Source organism: Pempheris klunzingeri, chromosome 20 (genome assembly GCF_042242105.1).
Source record: "Pempheris klunzingeri isolate RE-2024b chromosome 20, fPemKlu1.hap1, whole genome shotgun sequence".
Taxonomy (NCBI): domain Eukaryota; kingdom Metazoa; phylum Chordata; class Actinopteri; order Acropomatiformes; family Pempheridae; genus Pempheris; species Pempheris klunzingeri.
In genome coordinates this window covers 12,739,858-12,755,982 of record NC_092031.1, presented here as the reverse complement: position 1 = coordinate 12,755,982, position 16,125 = coordinate 12,739,858, and the positions used below count along the sequence as shown (strand labels likewise).

General features: G+C 42.9%; 3 protein-coding genes across 3 annotated transcripts; 1 reads left to right on the top strand and 2 right to left on the bottom strand.

The window, feature by feature from the left end:
- Positions 1–157: 157 nt before the first annotated feature.
- mfsd1l (major facilitator superfamily domain containing 1-like) lies at positions 158–4,877 on the bottom strand. The gene is made up of 13 exons (XM_070851906.1): positions 4,755–4,877; positions 3,591–3,691; positions 3,358–3,452; positions 3,215–3,270; positions 2,985–3,128; positions 2,730–2,888; positions 2,529–2,644; positions 2,284–2,384; positions 1,900–2,011; positions 1,649–1,786; positions 1,076–1,215; positions 855–966; positions 158–746 (listed from the first exon to the last, which is right to left on the bottom strand). The coding sequence occupies exons 1-13, from the start codon at positions 4,774–4,776 to the stop codon at positions 606–608; spliced, it is 1,437 nt and encodes a 478-aa protein (XP_070708007.1). The 5' UTR covers positions 4,777–4,877; the 3' UTR covers positions 158–605.
- A 520-nt stretch (positions 4,878–5,397) lies between these two features.
- Positions 5,398–9,019, top strand: eme2 (essential meiotic structure-specific endonuclease subunit 2). The gene is made up of 8 exons (XM_070851422.1): positions 5,398–5,862; positions 6,418–6,539; positions 6,859–6,954; positions 7,134–7,258; positions 7,362–7,440; positions 7,957–8,072; positions 8,193–8,382; positions 8,590–9,019. Exons 1-8 carry the CDS (start codon positions 5,406–5,408, stop codon positions 8,743–8,745), a joined length of 1,341 nt encoding a protein of 446 aa, XP_070707523.1. The 5' UTR covers positions 5,398–5,405; the 3' UTR covers positions 8,746–9,019.
- Positions 9,020–9,078: 59 nt separating this feature from the next.
- Positions 9,079–16,047, bottom strand: spsb3b (splA/ryanodine receptor domain and SOCS box containing 3b). Its single transcript, XM_070851655.1, has 7 exons — positions 15,961–16,047; positions 14,077–14,212; positions 13,352–13,523; positions 11,246–11,433; positions 10,931–11,033; positions 10,266–10,391; positions 9,079–10,159 (listed from the first exon to the last, which is right to left on the bottom strand). The coding sequence occupies exons 1-7, from the start codon at positions 15,999–16,001 to the stop codon at positions 9,627–9,629; spliced, it is 1,299 nt and encodes a 432-aa protein (XP_070707756.1). The 5' UTR covers positions 16,002–16,047; the 3' UTR covers positions 9,079–9,626.
- Positions 16,048–16,125: the final 78 nt, after the last annotated feature.

The window sequence follows — 16,125 nt, the reverse complement described above, 5'->3', positions numbered from 1 at the left end:
TTTAGAAAACTGGTTTAACTTTTTATTGTAAAGAATTCTCTCTCCAAAAGGAAATTTCATCCTAGCTTTTTTTTTCCATTAATATGAATTACTGAATTGCTATGAAACTATGAAACTATGAAAGGATCAAACTGTTAAATAAATGTTAACGGCATTTTATTTTTGCTGTTTTGGCAACTTACATTTCCCTTCTTCAAGTTCATAGTGAAAGCTCTCACCATGAACACACAGATAAGTACAAATATTTCACTGTTTTGTTAGAAACTCATAATCATAAAAACACATTACATTACATTTTAACATTACATTAAAATTAGTGTACACTTGATAGCTGAGTGATGATGTCACGATAAAATGTTTTCAGCTCAAATAAACTAAAAACACATTTCAAAAACATTTTTTCTACCATCATTATTTTTTCCTGTGCACCCGTGTTACTGAAAAACCTGCAATAACTCACTCACATTTAATACAATGTGTTGATACTGTCTGGGTGTAAATACTGTTTAACAGGGAATAAACCAAATTCACCTCGAAAGCTGGTAAATATAAAATACACATAAAAAGAGAAATGAGAGAAAAGCGTTCAAACTTGAAGGAACAATTTAGGAATTGATAGAACGAGATCTGACCGCCTCGTCCTCCTCGTCTTCCTCGTGCTCTTCATCTCCCTGGTTGAGCGGCTCTCTGTCGGAGTCTCTCTCTGTCTGCTCTGACCTCTTGGTTGTCTTGTTCAGGGTCCCGCCCTGTAGACAAACAAAGCGTAACTGAACACACTGTGTGCCGAGCTAAAGTCAGCTGACAACAGACGCACGCAGAACATGTCTAAACAGGCGGCCTGTGGCGAGTCTGACCTGTCTGCGGTCGACGACGTTGAGCAGCACTGAGGTGACGATGCAGCTGATGGTGTTGGCCAGCATGAAGATCATCATCCTCTGCCAACGCCACAATGGAATTTTAGTTTCACTGGATGGGAAATGGAGAAAACAGTGAAGAGATCAGTAAGTAGAGATCTACGATACAGAACGGACCATCGCAGCCCTGAAATGAGACGCTGATCTGAAGCATTTCCTACCTAGATTTGGTGCCCAAAATCTGCCCGACAACCAGATTGGACACTCCGATCCCAATCATCTGTACGGAGGTGGCCAGACCCATGGCTGTTCCCAGGGTGGCCTGAGGTACCACCAGGGGAATAGATGGCCACATGCTTGCCTGGGATACAGAAAAAGTAGTTTAAATTAAGACACACGCTTTTCCTAAATATCAGGACAAATATCTACATGATAAATATGTATTTATCAATGTCAGTTAGTAACAGGAAAAAGGCCCACAGTAATTTCTCTATATATATATGTGTGTGTGCGTGTGTGTGTGTGTGTATATATATATATATACACACACAAACACACACACACACACATATATATATATATATACATACATATATATATATATATATACACACATATATACACATATATATATATATATATATTGAGTAGTTTCTCATAGATGATCGATCTAATTTGGATTTCAGAACATAACTAAAATCTCTACCCCAAAATATTGGCAGAGTGCAGTGATAAGGAACAAGACAAATATCTAATTACTATCATGCAAAACAATGACTCTGAGCTAAACTCACAGCAGCAAAGGAGTAGGTGACTCCGAGCCATATGGTGGAGACGAGAGGAGGCACGAAGGTGAAGGCAAGGAGCCCGAACACAGGCAGCGTGAGGACGGCACAGGCTAAAGCAAAAATGCCCCGCAGGCCCACATAATCCTGGGACAAACACAAGAGGAAGTCACATGTCACAGCGACGTAGCTACTTATTTCATATGACTGCACACAACAGACATCTTGAACAGTTTAGAAACCAGGTCACAGATACTTACGATGAGAATGCCCACGCTGGCTGAGAGGACCAGTGAGCTGTCATAAACGGCCCCGGCGATGTAAGCTGCCTCCTTCTGACTGTAGCCGTCGTACTTATCCTGAATGAACTTACTGGACAGGAAAAACACAGCAGCACGTAAAAATGAAATAAAGTGTTCATGCACTAGTCATATCCATACAGTGGCTTATGATGAATACACATCCTGAAGGAATTTAAGTCTTTACAAATGGTCTGTCCTTAAGTGTATGAAATGCCATCCCTATGCCTATTATTTTGGCCTAAAGGAGTTTCAGCTGACAGCATTCATATCCTAAAAACATCCCTGCATACCAGCCTTAATAAACCTGATTTTGTGTTTTGTGTTGTGTTCTGAGAGCTCTACCTGGCATCTGCAATGAACGGGAAGATGCCGTTATAGAAGAACATGATGGTGAGGACCAGCAGCCAGTATCTTGATGACAGGAGCTTCACATCCTGAACCCTCTACACGCAGAAACAAATTATTTAGTCCACACAGTCACTTCTAGACATACTGTGGACAAAGAAGTTCATGAACATCAGCAGCGTCCTTGCACTTTACAGTGATGTTGGAAACAGATTATTATTACTAAGAGATACTCCTCATACCACTTTGCGGGACTCCTCTTGGATGGCGCCATCGAGACCCAGCTGCCTCATTCCGACCTTGTCCAGAGCACTGACTATAATGGCGGATACAAAGCCCAGCACACACAATAGTGCACCTAGAAAACATGTGCCATATAGCATGAGAAAAATACTTTAACTTTTTTCTAACATAGTTATTGTTCAGTCACGGCATAAACGTACCACCCCAGAGAGTCCACTGCATGCCATAATTCTCTTCAAACTTCTGGGTGAGGAAGAAGTTCAGGACTGATCCCAGGCGAGAGAAAGCCAGGGTCAGACCAAAAGCCAAGGCCAGCTCCTTCCCTTTGAACCAGAAAGCTGTGATGCGGTTCTGAACAACTAATGAGGAAGCAAATGAGAGACAGGTTTCAGGAACGTTCCTCTCAGGTGACACTGTAAAGGGTATGTGTGTGACTTCAGTGTGGCGGCCTCAACTGGTCAGAGATCCGTTGCCCGATCCAAACAGTAGTCGGCCTGTGAGCATAAGTGGCAGCAGATAGGGAGTTCCTCTAAAGTGGGCGCCCAGTGCGAACAGCGACGAGCCCACAACACACAGGAAAGAGAACAGAAATACTCCAACTGCAGAGAGGAGGGAAGGGGAGTCAGTACCAAGGGTTCCCATAAGTCTGCTGTTGGATGTGCAGATGAGATATAAACAGACTTACAGCGGTTTCCTAACTTGTCAATGAGGAACCCAGCCAGGACGACCACTACTGCATTCCTGTTGACAGGAAGGAAAAGAACTGACTGCAGCGCTTTGCTCATCAGCTGTTTAAACAATAGAGTCAATATGTGAGCATGTGCTTACGTCCAAGCATAGATGGCATAAAGTAGATTGTACTGCTGGGGGCTCATCCCCAATCCCTCCACACAGTCCACTGTTGCATTGAGACATGTCAGGTTCTGTGAGGTGAGCGGAGGCCAGTGATTACGATTTTTATCTAACAAACTGAGGGCAGACGTCTGGGGCGGTTTTGACGTACAATGATCATGAGCTAATGTGGAGAGATATTTATCTTTAAGCTGCTATCTCTTACTTACCCCTTGGAACTGATCCTGCAAAACGCTGGGGATGTCAAAGCAAAAGTAGGAGCCAAACGTCAGCAGGCAGTTGAAGAACAGCACCACAAAGCGGTAGTACGCTGTAAGAATAACACAAAGATTGGATCATTGTTGCTGGCTATTTCAAAATAAGAGTCTAACTTCACTCTGAAGGTCAGACACATGGACACAAAGGTCAACATGTTAGTTTATGATTTTTTTTTTTTTTAAAACTTCAAATTTCATATTTGTACACTATATTCTAACCCTAAAATATGTGATTATACTCTTATACTCATACATTTAGTGTCATACATCTAGTAATAACTGAATTTATTGGAGCACTTTTGAGAGGATTCATTCACGATAAAGCTTCAAAGATCCCCTCTTGACCTGCTTAAATAGATACAAAAATACTCCTCTTTGAATAATAAATCTAATTAATGTCTGATATGGATATGGATGAAAAAGTTAAATTACCTTCTCCTACTGCACAGTGAAGGCAGCAATAACATTAGTTACACAGTTACACAGAAAAAAATACTCTGATCTTTAATTGGAGTAAAAGTAACAGTACCACAGTGTAAAAACACTCTGTTACAAGAACTAGCATGAAAACAGATTTAAAGTCATGTATCATGTATATTATCATATCACTGGACTATTACTACACAACCACCACTGGTGCTGAAGCTGCTGGAGATGGAGCTAATTTGAGCTATTTCATACACTGCTGTGTATCTTGTGACAATGTTGATTTATACTCGTATTAAATATCTTATTCAGCAACATATCTACAAACTAATGATGCCAAATGAACGTAGTATTAGCTTCTAGCATAAAGTACCACAAAATGGTTTGACTCCACTAAAGCTCCAGACTGAGCTTCAGTAGTGGGGAAACAAACCACTTTAAAAATAGGAACCATGGGTTTATTTTTTAATACATTACATTCTAACATTACTGCTGACCTCAGCTTTCTGTCCACTTCCCTTTTAGTCACATGAACTTAAAAGTATGAAGCTAAAGTATGAAATGCTGAGCTGGTCGTTCAGTGGCCCAGATTTGAAGGAAAGTGCACCGAGACACGGAGGTCTGGTCCGGACTGCTGAGCTACAACTGGAGTCGTATTGTTTTGAAGAACAAATACGTAGACAGACGTACCTTTCTCCGCCGGCTGCGCCATAGTGAGCAGAAGAGACTGTAGGCTGTAAGAGGAAACTCACTACTGGCATCTTTCAGTGTGTTTACATGGACAGACTGCTGTAGCTGCTAGCTGGCAGGCTGCTGCAGCTCTGCTGATCTTTAAACCACATGGATCGATCCAGTGAGCTGCAAACACTCAGCAGACACTTTCCAGATCTGCACGCGCTGCTGAACTGCATTTTTTTTTTTTTTTTAAATCTGGAAAGCTTTATTTAAAAACAAAATCCAAACCTCTATTTTGCTTTATTTTCTGTGATTAACATTAGAGATTACATCAGAATAAGTACATTAGAAACCATACGAGTGAACGTAAAAAATAATACAATAAATGTGTTCTTCAATTGCTAGCTATTGAACGTTTTTATGTGATTTTAAAGAGCGCAAAATAAAAAATAAAAAAAAAGGGAGTCACTGAAGTCTAGTAGTTAGCCAAGTGTAATGATACAAAGTACAGTGTTATCAGTGTTTCGTGTGTAAAGGTTTCTGAAGGGGGTAAAAAGGGAATTATGTAGCGCGTTTTTAACATTTTGTCCCTCAGCGGACACCGTTGTGTGCATGAAAGATGCGTTCAATGAGTTTTTGTCATATGTTTCAAACCAAACATATGAGATGTCTGTGTTGCGTAGAGCTAAAACATGGGAAATATCTGAATCTGAGGAAAGCGACGCTGAGATTAAACAAGATTTAAACCGTGTTGGGAGCAGTCAGACAGTAACAGTCAGCACTGATTTAATAAAGGAGCAGAGTTCAGACCACAGGGACAGGACCCTCCCATTGTCCCCGGCCAAAAGCGTCTCCCGTCCGGCCTCGGCTCTGTCTCCTCCGCGGACAGGCGGACGTGGCACGCCGAGCCCCGCGAGAAAACGCCGCAGCAAGGAGGAGATAGAGGCGGACAGAGAGTCGGTAAGGGAGAGGAGGGAGGCGAGAGAGAGGCAGAGGGCTGCCAGAGCTCATGAGAAAGAGGAGAAGAGACGGGAGCAGCAGAGGAGGAGAGAGGAGGCGGAGCACCTGAGGAGCCTCAGGCCGGAGAACTGCCTCCGCTGTCTGACTGTGTGCATCGACCCAGGTACACACCGCGCTGCCTTCAGGACTGTCGGAAAGTTTAACATTTAATTATAAGGCATTTTAAAATGTTAAAAAAAAACACAGCAAGTATGTTTACATGATTTATATGTTTACAATGTTGTTGTCATATAAAGAAATACAAAATGATAAATTACAACAATGATAATAATACATACATAATACATTTGATGAATTTTAAATATATTGGGGGAAATGTGCTTTATTATTTCAGCTTCCTGGTGTTATTTTTGTATCTTAATTAAAAGTGCATTTAGTTTATTTATAGTTACACTATTATTTGCCTAGTTTTCAATGGCATCTGTGGAATAGTAATTCGACAGAGCTACTTATGCAACTGTGCATTTCATTTTGCTTCTCCAACCAAAATCATGCATACATGAAAATTTCTATGAACAAACTTCAATGTGTTGGCCTACAGGGACCAGTGAAATGCATCGTCCGACTAGGTTATGACTTCCACAACTTGAACAATAGCCTGAAACTATGCATATGCACAAGTCTGCTCATCTATAAGCCTGCGTGTGCTTTTCTCCAGCTCTTCTGCAGCAGGATGGCTCAGACATCCTGCTGGACGCTCTGGCTACCTTTGAGTGGAGGTTCAACATTGAGAGCCAGCAGCTCCCACGCAGCATCACCTGGACCAGAGATTTACCTCAGGTAGGTACCTCACGCTTCGGCTAACATTATTTCTGTGTATGTTGCTCCTACACCCTGAGCTTCTGGTGGGTGCTCGGCTAGTAATGCACATGTCCACATCTGCTTGTTTTCTTTTTACTGTATGTTATCTGCATCTGTAACATGAGTACAGTTGATATGCATGCTTATGTAGAGTATGCCCGTCTACAGCCCTGCTGTGTACATTTTGTACATTTGAATTAATTGTGATATTTTGGCTGCTTTACATTTATTGATTTCCATGTACATACACTTCCTTTGTCTCTTGTCTATTGTGACATCACTACTGTTTTGTCTTTAGCAGGGAGATGATGGCAAGACCTCAGTGGAGGAGGAGCAAGTGGTTCTGGTGCTGGATCTGACTGACTTCATTGACGTGGTGATTTCTGTGAAGAAAGTAAGCAACTTTTTACGCTGTAAATTAAATGATGACCGCTGACACGGTGGACTCTTTGGAGGCTTTGTTGTTGTGATTCTGACCTCAGGTTGGCTGTATTCTTGCACGCTTTTAGCAGCGCCCATGCTGTGCTCTACACCCTCCTCCATATTATTTTAAATTTAATTTCCATACTGCAGATGTTAGACAGTGAAGGGGAGGAGACAGGGATGGGGCCTTTCCTCAATCCTCTTTTGGAGTGTCTCAACCGAGATTCCAAGAAGGTGGTCACTCTGTTAGTGACAGACTCTGATCCAGATTACAGGTTAGTGTTTGTGTCCGTGACCGATTAACCTATCTATTAATCTCTGGTGAGATTATTTGCTTATTTGTTGGCTGGCCTCACTTATTGGTTAAATTACCGACAGGGCCGATGCCGGGGGTGTGCATTTACTAGATGAGACGCTGCAATCCAAATTGGGGATGGAGAGCCTGGACATCGAAGAGGTCAGTTTACTTTATATCTCCTCCAACTGCACACACGCCCCTGTGCACTTTATGGTTATACGACAGGGCTGTTCAATTCCAGTCGTGGAAGGCTGGAGCCCTCCGTTGCTGTACCTATATCCATCACAGTCCCGTCTGTGCTCTCTCAGCAGCTCAGTCAATGTGACCAAATCTTCTGTTGCGCAGAGGACTGTTGGGGTCAGAATAGCTAGAAAAGCATGCTGGCTTGAATACTGAAAAATGTGACCTGTAGTGGGACGTCCTGGTATTTTTTGGCACATTGCTATGTATTGGAACATACTAAATCTTTTTCTTGCACACAAATTAGTATGGTAGCATGGTTATTGGAATGCAGCCCTGGTCCCAGGTAGCTACTGGACAGGTCTAGCTCATTACCTACCAGGGAGGAACAAATTGAACAGCCCTGGTGTATGCGCTGAGCTTTAGGGTTTAACTAATGAGGCTCAAGTACAGAAAATGAGGGGTGTCTTCTGTACTTTCTCCATTTCTCTCTAGGTTCTTGTGTACCTACAGCTCTGTAAGAATATCTCATTGGTCTTCCTGGATGGCTGGCAAGATGTCACTAACCATTTGTGTGCTGTCACCAAGGCCTTATCAAAGCGCCCTTTCAAGTACGCAACCACTTTAGTTATTGTCTCATATATTATATATATGATATATATGACAGATATTATCATGTTAACACCTGACTTATCTTCCCTCACTTCATTTTTCCTTCCATGTTTTTGCAGACTGCTGACAGAGCGAGCAGAGCTGCCCTTCTGTGTGGATGGTTCGTGGGCCAGCGGGGTTCGGGTAGAGAAGGACGGCTTGGGGCTTATCCAGGTCTGGAGCAAGCAGATCCAACAGCTGAACAGAGTTAGCCCTGCCGTGGCCTCCACTGTGACTGCAGCCTACCCGTCTCCTCAGCTGCTGCTGCAGGTACATCAGAGTGCACTTCAGTATGGTGGCTGAGGATGGTGCCAACACTAACAGCGGTGTGTCATGGAATCCCAGTGTGACCGCCCACCGTGTGCAACTCAGGCATTTTGGATGCTTTTTACTGCTTTGAAAACACATCTAAAAACTTTTCAGGAGATGAACAAAAAAATGATATAATTTTAACATTTCTCGTGTTGTTTTTTTTAGGCGTACCAGAGCTTGGGGTCAGAGGAGGACAGAAAGGGGCTGCTGGCTGGTCTCTTAGTGAAAAGTGGAGGCAAAGAGAGACGAATAGGACCGGAGATATCAGCCAGAGTTTACCGCTGCCTCACAGCCCAGAACCCCCAGCTGGTCCTGGACTAATGTACCCACTTGAAAATGAGATGGATGGACGTCAGCGAAGATTCATCTGGCTTCTAATGGCACTTTGTCACCACTTGGCTGCTAATATGTTAATGTTGATGTTTACAAGCTAAAAATATGCCTTAGATATCATGTTTGCCTTCCAGGAAAGCACTATTTATACTCCTCTGAGCACCAGCAGATTCAAGGAATAAATTATATTTAAATAAGGAATTATATGATTTATATTACTTGTGTGCAATATTCTGTTGTGTTGTTAGAGGGACCTCTATGAACTATATGATGTAGCTTCCTTATGTATGAAAAGCCTATAAAAATGAGTTGCAACAAAACTTTTCATTTTTGTTTTTATTTTAGAGTAAGAAATTTCATAAACAAAGCAGAACTGTACATAGAAAAACAAATGCTCTTGTAAGCCAGAACACAAACACCGAATGCTGATTACAAAACACACATTTACTGTACAAAAAGTCATTTCAACAGTATCAAAAAGTGACTCCTCTCCCCCGGAGTCTATCCCTGAGTATAATAAGTGAACACTTTCACAAGATTTCCAGCGTTTTTAAGCATTGTCTAATTTTGCAAACCCCCATAAGCAGTGACTGGCATGTTTTAGAAATTGGCTAAAATGAGATGTCACACTAAATACCTCAACTTCATGAAATGTTACGCTCAATACACGCACTCAGTCGCTTCTCCCCACTCACTGACAAAGTTGTTTGAATGTCACAAACTTGCTAAATTAAAAAAGAGAAGCAATAGTCCACGGAAAATGTTGATTGAAAAATATTGGCTAAAAGATGAGATTGCTCTCATCTCTGATTTCCTACAGGAGGTTTTGATGGCAATGGTAGAATAGCGGTGTGCCAAACACGACTGAGTCATGTCCAGCGGCATCTTTTACACTGGTGATCCTCTGGCTCGGAGCAGCAGCTGTCATAGTCGCTGCTGGGAGGACTTGGAGGGCAGTGGCAAGTGCAGGGTTGAGTTTGAGGTGACATCTGACAGGGGCACTGGTAGGGGACCGTGTCAGGAAACGGGCTGGTGCAGGGGCTCGGGGAGGCGCAGGCACTCAGGATGGTTACTGGACTCGGGCTGGGGTTGGAAGGCAGGCTCATCTCCTTGTGGAAATCCTCAGGGAAGTCCCCGGGCTGCTCCGATGGCTCGGGGCTGCCGCTGAGGGTGAAGACCCAGCCTAGCTGTGTGTGGAGGAGGGTGCGCAGACCCGGGGGCAGCTCCACAGCGTTAAGTATATCAGGGCAGCTGGGAAACATTTGGCGGAGCCGCACACAGCAGAGGTACTGCAGGGAGGTGGGTGTATAGCAGGCACGGATCACCTTCATACTGCTTTTGGCTGCCGTGGAGCACACCATCGGGTAGAGCTTCTTGTTCTGCAACCTAGTAGCGGCAACACCTGTTGTAGCAGCAGAGGTGACGGGATGAAAATAATTCAGGATTAAGAGCCACTCAGCAGTCAATGCAGCTAACAAATCCTACTTGCATGACAGAGAAACAAACACCTATGCAGTGCCGGTTCTTGTAGAAGGTCAGGGTGCCGTGCCATGTGTCCAGGTGCACTCCTATAATGGAGCCTTGGCCAAACCGAGAGGAGAACTTCACTTTGTTCCCTTTGTGCTGGAGGTGACCTTTAAACCGAAAGAAATGGGTTTTTTCTTTTGTCATTTTTTCATGGTGAAAAGACTTGGTATTTGCAGCACTTAAAGAGTACCTGAAATTATTAATTGTGGTAGGTGAGAAGAAAAGGCAAACTACATAAATTTGTTTCAGTTTTTTGGGACTTTTTACTAATCCTTGCTTTTGTGAAAATATTAGATCATTTCAATGAAATCATTTGAGAAGTTTAGAGGAGAAATGTCTCATTCGTCAAGCTAATAATACACAGACATCTGAAATGTGAGAAATGTGTCCCAACTAGGTGCCGCTTTTTTTTTTAAGGGGTCAGAAGCCAAAACACTAGAGATCCACTGACTATATTTTACAAGCTTATCATAATCTGTTTCTACACCTGCCAAGTAAATGTTATGGAGGAAAAAGTATTTCCTTCTGAAATGTGAATAGTAAAGTAAAAAGTTTTTCACCACCGGTAGAAAGTTTCCATCCACTTTCATAGATCATTCTGATAATTTGTGGTATATACTGAATCCCTGTATTCTGAGGCTCTGACCTGTGTAGGAGAGCCCCCAACTGTCTTCGTCGTGGCCCAGCAGACTGCCAAAGCTGTACTTGAACTTCTCCAGGTTCACCTCTGAAGTTCCAATTCCCACCATCTGCACCAGTGAAAAAGTACCAACAAGATCAAACCAGAAACAAAAACATTAATTAAAACATTAGTGGTTCAAGCTCCTAAGCTCCTTAGAAGATGATAGATTGACAGATTCTCAACATCCACTAGACCAAACAGAGATTTAGAGACATTTCCACATGTGGTTTAGGCCACTGCTGATAGAACTTTGGCATTATTGAAGGGACTGCTACTCACCATGTCTGTTCCATACACGGGAGAGGTCATCTTGACTTCCCAGAAGTGCTGGCCATCTGTGAGCTCGTTGGTGCCGCGGATGGCTGCTGTGCCACAGCTGTAATCTGAGTGAAAGCTCACCTTCCTGTTGTCACAGCTGAGGAAGGCTCCGGGGGACTTGTAGTGCTCATCCCACACCCAGTCGAAGCCTGAGAACACCGAAACATGAACAGTCGAAACAGAACTGTTATGATTTCATATTTTGGTATTTGTATTGACCCATGTTATATGCTCAAAAGGCTAATTATAGTATGTGTAATACACTTTCAAAGCCTTACAGTCCCTGACAAAAGTCTTGTTGCTTACCAAAGTTGTTGGAACAACAAATAATAACTTGACTTGTAGTTGATCAATTGGAATCTGAAATGACTTATATGAAAGGCAAAGGCCTCTGGATTATGTGTATTGTACCAAAATAAGGTTTTGTATCATTCATTGAGTTTTATCATTTAATTAGAACAGAAAGGTCAGATTTGGCTTGGACAAAAGTCTTGTCGTATACAAAAAAAAATGTACGGTAGAAATTATATTTTATTTTGAATACACAAACATGCTACAATAACATCACAGCATAAAGCTATGGTCCCTTGGGAAGAAGAATTAATATCGTGTATGACCCCCATGAGCTTGGAGGACTGCATCCATACACCTCAAATAATTTATTGATGAAGTCATCTGGAATGGCAAAGAAAGCAGTCTAGCAGGACTCCCAGAGTTCATCAAGATTCTTTGGTTTCATCTTCCAAGCCTCCTCCTTCATCTTACCCCAGACATGCTCAGTAATGTTCATGTCTGGTGTCTGGGCTGGCCAATCCTGGAGCACCTTGACCTACTTCGCTTTCAGGAACTTTGATGTGGAGGCTGAAGTATGAGGAGGAGCGCCACCCTGCTGAAGAATTTGCCCTCTCTTGTGGTTTCAAATGTAGTGGGCAGCAAGAATTTGTCGATATTTCAGGCTGTTGATGTTGCCATCCACTCTGCAGATCTCTCGCACACCCCCATACTGGATGTACCCCAAACCATGATTTTTCCTCCACCAAACTTGACTGTTTTCTCGGTGAATCTTGGGTCCATGCGGGTTCCAACGGGTCTTCTGCAGTATTTGCTGCGTTTGGGATGCAGTTCAATGGATGATTCATCAGAAAAATCTACCTTCTGCCACTTTTCCTCTGTCCATCCTTTCACCAAGCTGTGGGCCTTTGCAAATGCAACACGATTTTTTAGTTGCCTTCTGTTTAATGCTGGCTTCTGAGCACTAATTTGGCCATGGAGACCACTGCGTGAGAGAATTCGACAAACTGTTCTTCGAGATACAGGGGTTTCTGGTGACCACTTCTCATGCAGCTCTGCTGCAGTTGAAAAAGGGCTGGCCCTGGACTGTCGAAGCAACAAACGGTCCTCTGGAACAGTTGTCTTACGGGGTCTGCCTGACCTGGGCTTGTCATGAACTTCAGCAGTTTCTTCAAATTGTTTTCTTATCCTCTCCACTTGACGTTTGGATACACTGAAGATGTCTGCCACCTCAGCAGCAGACTTGGTCTTCAGGTTCTTGATGATCAGCACTTTGATCTGTGGCTGAATCTTTGGCATGTTGTGAGAGGTCAGGTTGCACTTCAGATGAAGGTCTGGTGTGCTGGGGTTCTTTTTATACACACCTGGGAATGTGTTAATTACAGTATTTGTCACAGGTGAAGCTCTAATCTGTGATTGGTTGAATCATTTAAAGGCACAACAAGACTTTTGTCCAAGCCAAATCTGACCTTTCTGTTCTAATTAAATGATAAAACTCAATGAATGATACAAAACCTTATTTTGATACAATACACATAATCCAGAGGCCTTTGCCTTTCATATAAGTCATTTCAGATTCCAATTGATCAACTACAAGTCAAGTTATTATTTGTTGTTCCAACAACTTCGGTAAGCGACAAGACTTTTGTCAGGGACTGTATATTGTTATATTAGTCTGCCCTGCTTTGACACTTTGACACTTTGACACACGCCAATCTACAGTGCACCCTGCTGTGTTTATAAGGCATATTCCTGTACTCATCAGCTTTTGCTCACCTTGATCCTCCTCCCCACAGAGGCAGTCACTGGGGCTAAGCTCTTCTTGTCCCTGCCGCTCACACTGGCAGAAAGACTCCCCTATCACCGGCACCGTGCTGGGCAAGGCCACCACCTCGGATACAGTCTGAGAACTCGCCAGGTATTCCACCTCAGACTCCACGTCGCTGATCTGGTTGACACAAACAGTACAGACATCATCTTGTGAGCGCATAGACATGGCCATGGTCCAGGGATGGTGGCTTGGTAGTAAAAGGAGGAACTGGGTCCAGTGGAGAGAGCACGAGGATTGTATTCAGTGTTTCCTCGGTTCCATTGGCAGCCCTGACCCCTTTTTGTCCAATCCAAGGAGCCAACTGAGAGCCAGGTCACCCATATGCCATGTTTCACAGACTCAACAAGAAGCCCTAAAAGCTGTTCGTGGTTCCTATTGGTGAAAGCAGTCATGTGTGCTAGTAAGTAAAATTAGACTCCTTCCAAAAATACTGAGCCTTCTCTCCTTGCCTTTGGAGACCTGATTATGTCTTACACACAGCCATTTCAGATGGGGGACAGTCCCAGTGGAAAACTACTGGTTCTCAGGTAGAAACATCATCTCTTTCTTATCCTCTTACATCAAGCAAGTCTTGCTTGTGTCTCTTTCTTCAGCTACACCAAATATACATTTCCCTCTCCTTTTCATACTCTGCACACTTTGCTGCACTTCTCTCTCCCCGGTGTCTCACCTGGGTTGTTGTCTGGCCTTCCCATTCCTTCCTGTCCAATGTCTGGATCGCAGCCACGACATCTGTCTCTTGCCGTGTTTCGCTCCAGGCCAAATGCCGAGCCCGGCCGTTCCTGCCTCTTCTCAGCATGGCAGCTCTGTGGACAGCAGACCCAACACCTTATGACCAGCTGGCATGCGTACAGTGGGCCATGTACTCTTTATTTGTGTCGGGTATGGTCACTGTTGAACTCCTGTTTGGCAGCTTATGCACTCTTTGATTTGTTTGCCGAGGTCAGATTTTTTTCTAGCATACATATCTGATTACACATTTTCTAAACCTTGCAGGCTATATTCATGGAAGAGAGACAGAAATAACGTGTCCTATTGAACCTATTTCAGATTGAAGAGGGCTCACTGGGAATTAACAGCATGCTGATTCACCTGAATATGACTTTGACTTCAAAATGAGGTCTAAATGAGGTCAAAACAAATGAAGAAATATCCTAAAGTGATGATTAGAGCATATCATCTTAAGTTGTTTGCATTATTTGATTTTGAAGATGGCATCTTTTGTGGTTTGACTGATTAGTTTAAGGGTTAGAATAAAATTCCCTGTTGGACAGCAGGTCAAACTAGTAAGCAGTAAAACATTCTCTATAGGCTTCTCTTAGTCAAAGAGCATGTTCACTAACCTTTACTCTCCTCACCAGCTCTTGCAGTCAGTGTGAAGCTGCAAAATATCTTCGTCTAGTCACCTATGGACTGATCGTTGTGTGCTACCGCGCCTATTTCCATCTGTCCCATATGCCACAGTTGGCAGGAGGAAGTCTTTCCATGCACTTGTTCAGCCTTTAAACCCAGCCCTCTGCTTTGCCACTGTGGCAGCATGTCTGCCAGCGAGCCACATGGACAGGCAGACACAGGTAAGGTCACCTGAACTACTGACTACAATGTGTACCAATCATAGGATCACAAATTCTAATATCATTGTGTCGGCACACCTGCTAAAACTGACAGTGACACCTTCCTACATAATTATTTGGCAGTATAATTCACTATGTAAGAAAAGTGTGGCGGTGGATGTAATTCTGGTGGAGTGGAAGCTGATTTATGGATTCTGTAAGAAAAATGTAACTTTGTCCGTGTATGAGCCACCACTTTTAAAGAAAACTTCTGAAATGTATCCCCTTCTTTACATTTAACTGTTTAAAAAAAACCACTGACTTGTGGAAGTACTATTTTACTCTATATTACAGGTATCATAGATTGTTCTTTCATCATATAATATAGAGTTGATGCCTAAAGAAGAGTCTTTATTTCCTAAACAGTCCTGAACCCTGACTTGATAGCATGTCTTGGTTAATTCCATCGCTGAACATAGCAGCTGGTGACTGCTTTGCAAGCAGGTGCAGGAGATAACTACCAATAATTTGGATTAGTTAGTCTGGAGCTAGTCTCACTTTAATTGGGCCTTGCCCTACATACTGTAAATGCATCATCTGGACAATCCAGACAAGACAAACTCCAGTATCTTTGTCAGCCAGTGTTCCAATGATATGAATGCAGTCACAGTGGGACTGCGACATGAAGGATTTGGATGTTTCAGATATCCAGTTACATGTCCTGCCCAGCCACTCTATTCAGAATATCATTCTGTCTTTTCAAAGTGATCCACTTCAGGAAGCTTGAATTTACTACACCAATCTGTGCACATAAATCATCTGTAATTCTCACTCTCAAGTTTTTCTTGGCAATGACATCAGTAGAATGTAAAAATCTCATACAGATACAGTGGGTATATAAATGCAACACTAAAATGCTGTTTTGTTGTATCTTGATCTCACAGCTCAGTCAACCACAGCACAGCATGAATATGTCACTTTAGCAGAGGTTTAGCTCTTACCTTACAGTGGTCTTCCTATACACAGTTTTGCAGTGGCTCATTTGAACTCCGATGTGTCTCTACACCAGACCGTGTGACAGGTGCAGTTTGCACTCTGTCCCACTTCTCAGCAAGCTGGACGTAAACATTACTTCTCCACGCCCTTGTCCTGTGCTTATTGGATAA

Excerpts from the sequence above, each read along its gene's own strand:
- mfsd1l (XM_070851906.1), bottom strand. The coding sequence starts at position 4,776 with ATGGCGCAGCCGGCGGAGAAAG. Across the intron at positions 2,889-2,984 it reads GGGCAACGGATCTCTGACCA|TTGTTCAGAACCGCATCACA; the intron begins GTTGAGGCCGCC and ends CTTCCTCATTAG. Across the intron at positions 2,645-2,729 it reads GCAGTGGACTCTCTGGGGTG|GTGCACTATTGTGTGTGCTG; the intron begins GTACGTTTATGC and ends CATGTTTTCTAG.
- eme2 (XM_070851422.1), top strand. The coding sequence starts at position 5,406 with ATGTCTGTGTTGCGTAGAGCTAAAACATGGGAAATATCTGAATCTGAG. Across the intron at positions 6,955-7,133 it reads TGGTGATTTCTGTGAAGAAA|ATGTTAGACAGTGAAGGGGA; the intron begins GTAAGCAACTTT and ends TCCATACTGCAG. Across the intron at positions 7,441-7,956 it reads AGAGCCTGGACATCGAAGAG|GTTCTTGTGTACCTACAGCT; the intron begins GTCAGTTTACTT and ends ATTTCTCTCTAG.
- spsb3b (XM_070851655.1), bottom strand. The coding sequence starts at position 16,001 with ATGAGCCACTGCAAAACTGTGTATAGGAAGACCACTGTAAG. Across the intron at positions 11,434-13,351 it reads CTGTGGGGAGGAGGATCAAG|GCTTCGACTGGGTGTGGGAT; the intron begins GTGAGCAAAAGC and ends CGGTGTTCTCAG. Across the intron at positions 11,034-11,245 it reads CCGTGTATGGAACAGACATG|ATGGTGGGAATTGGAACTTC; the intron begins GTGAGTAGCAGT and ends TCACTGGTGCAG.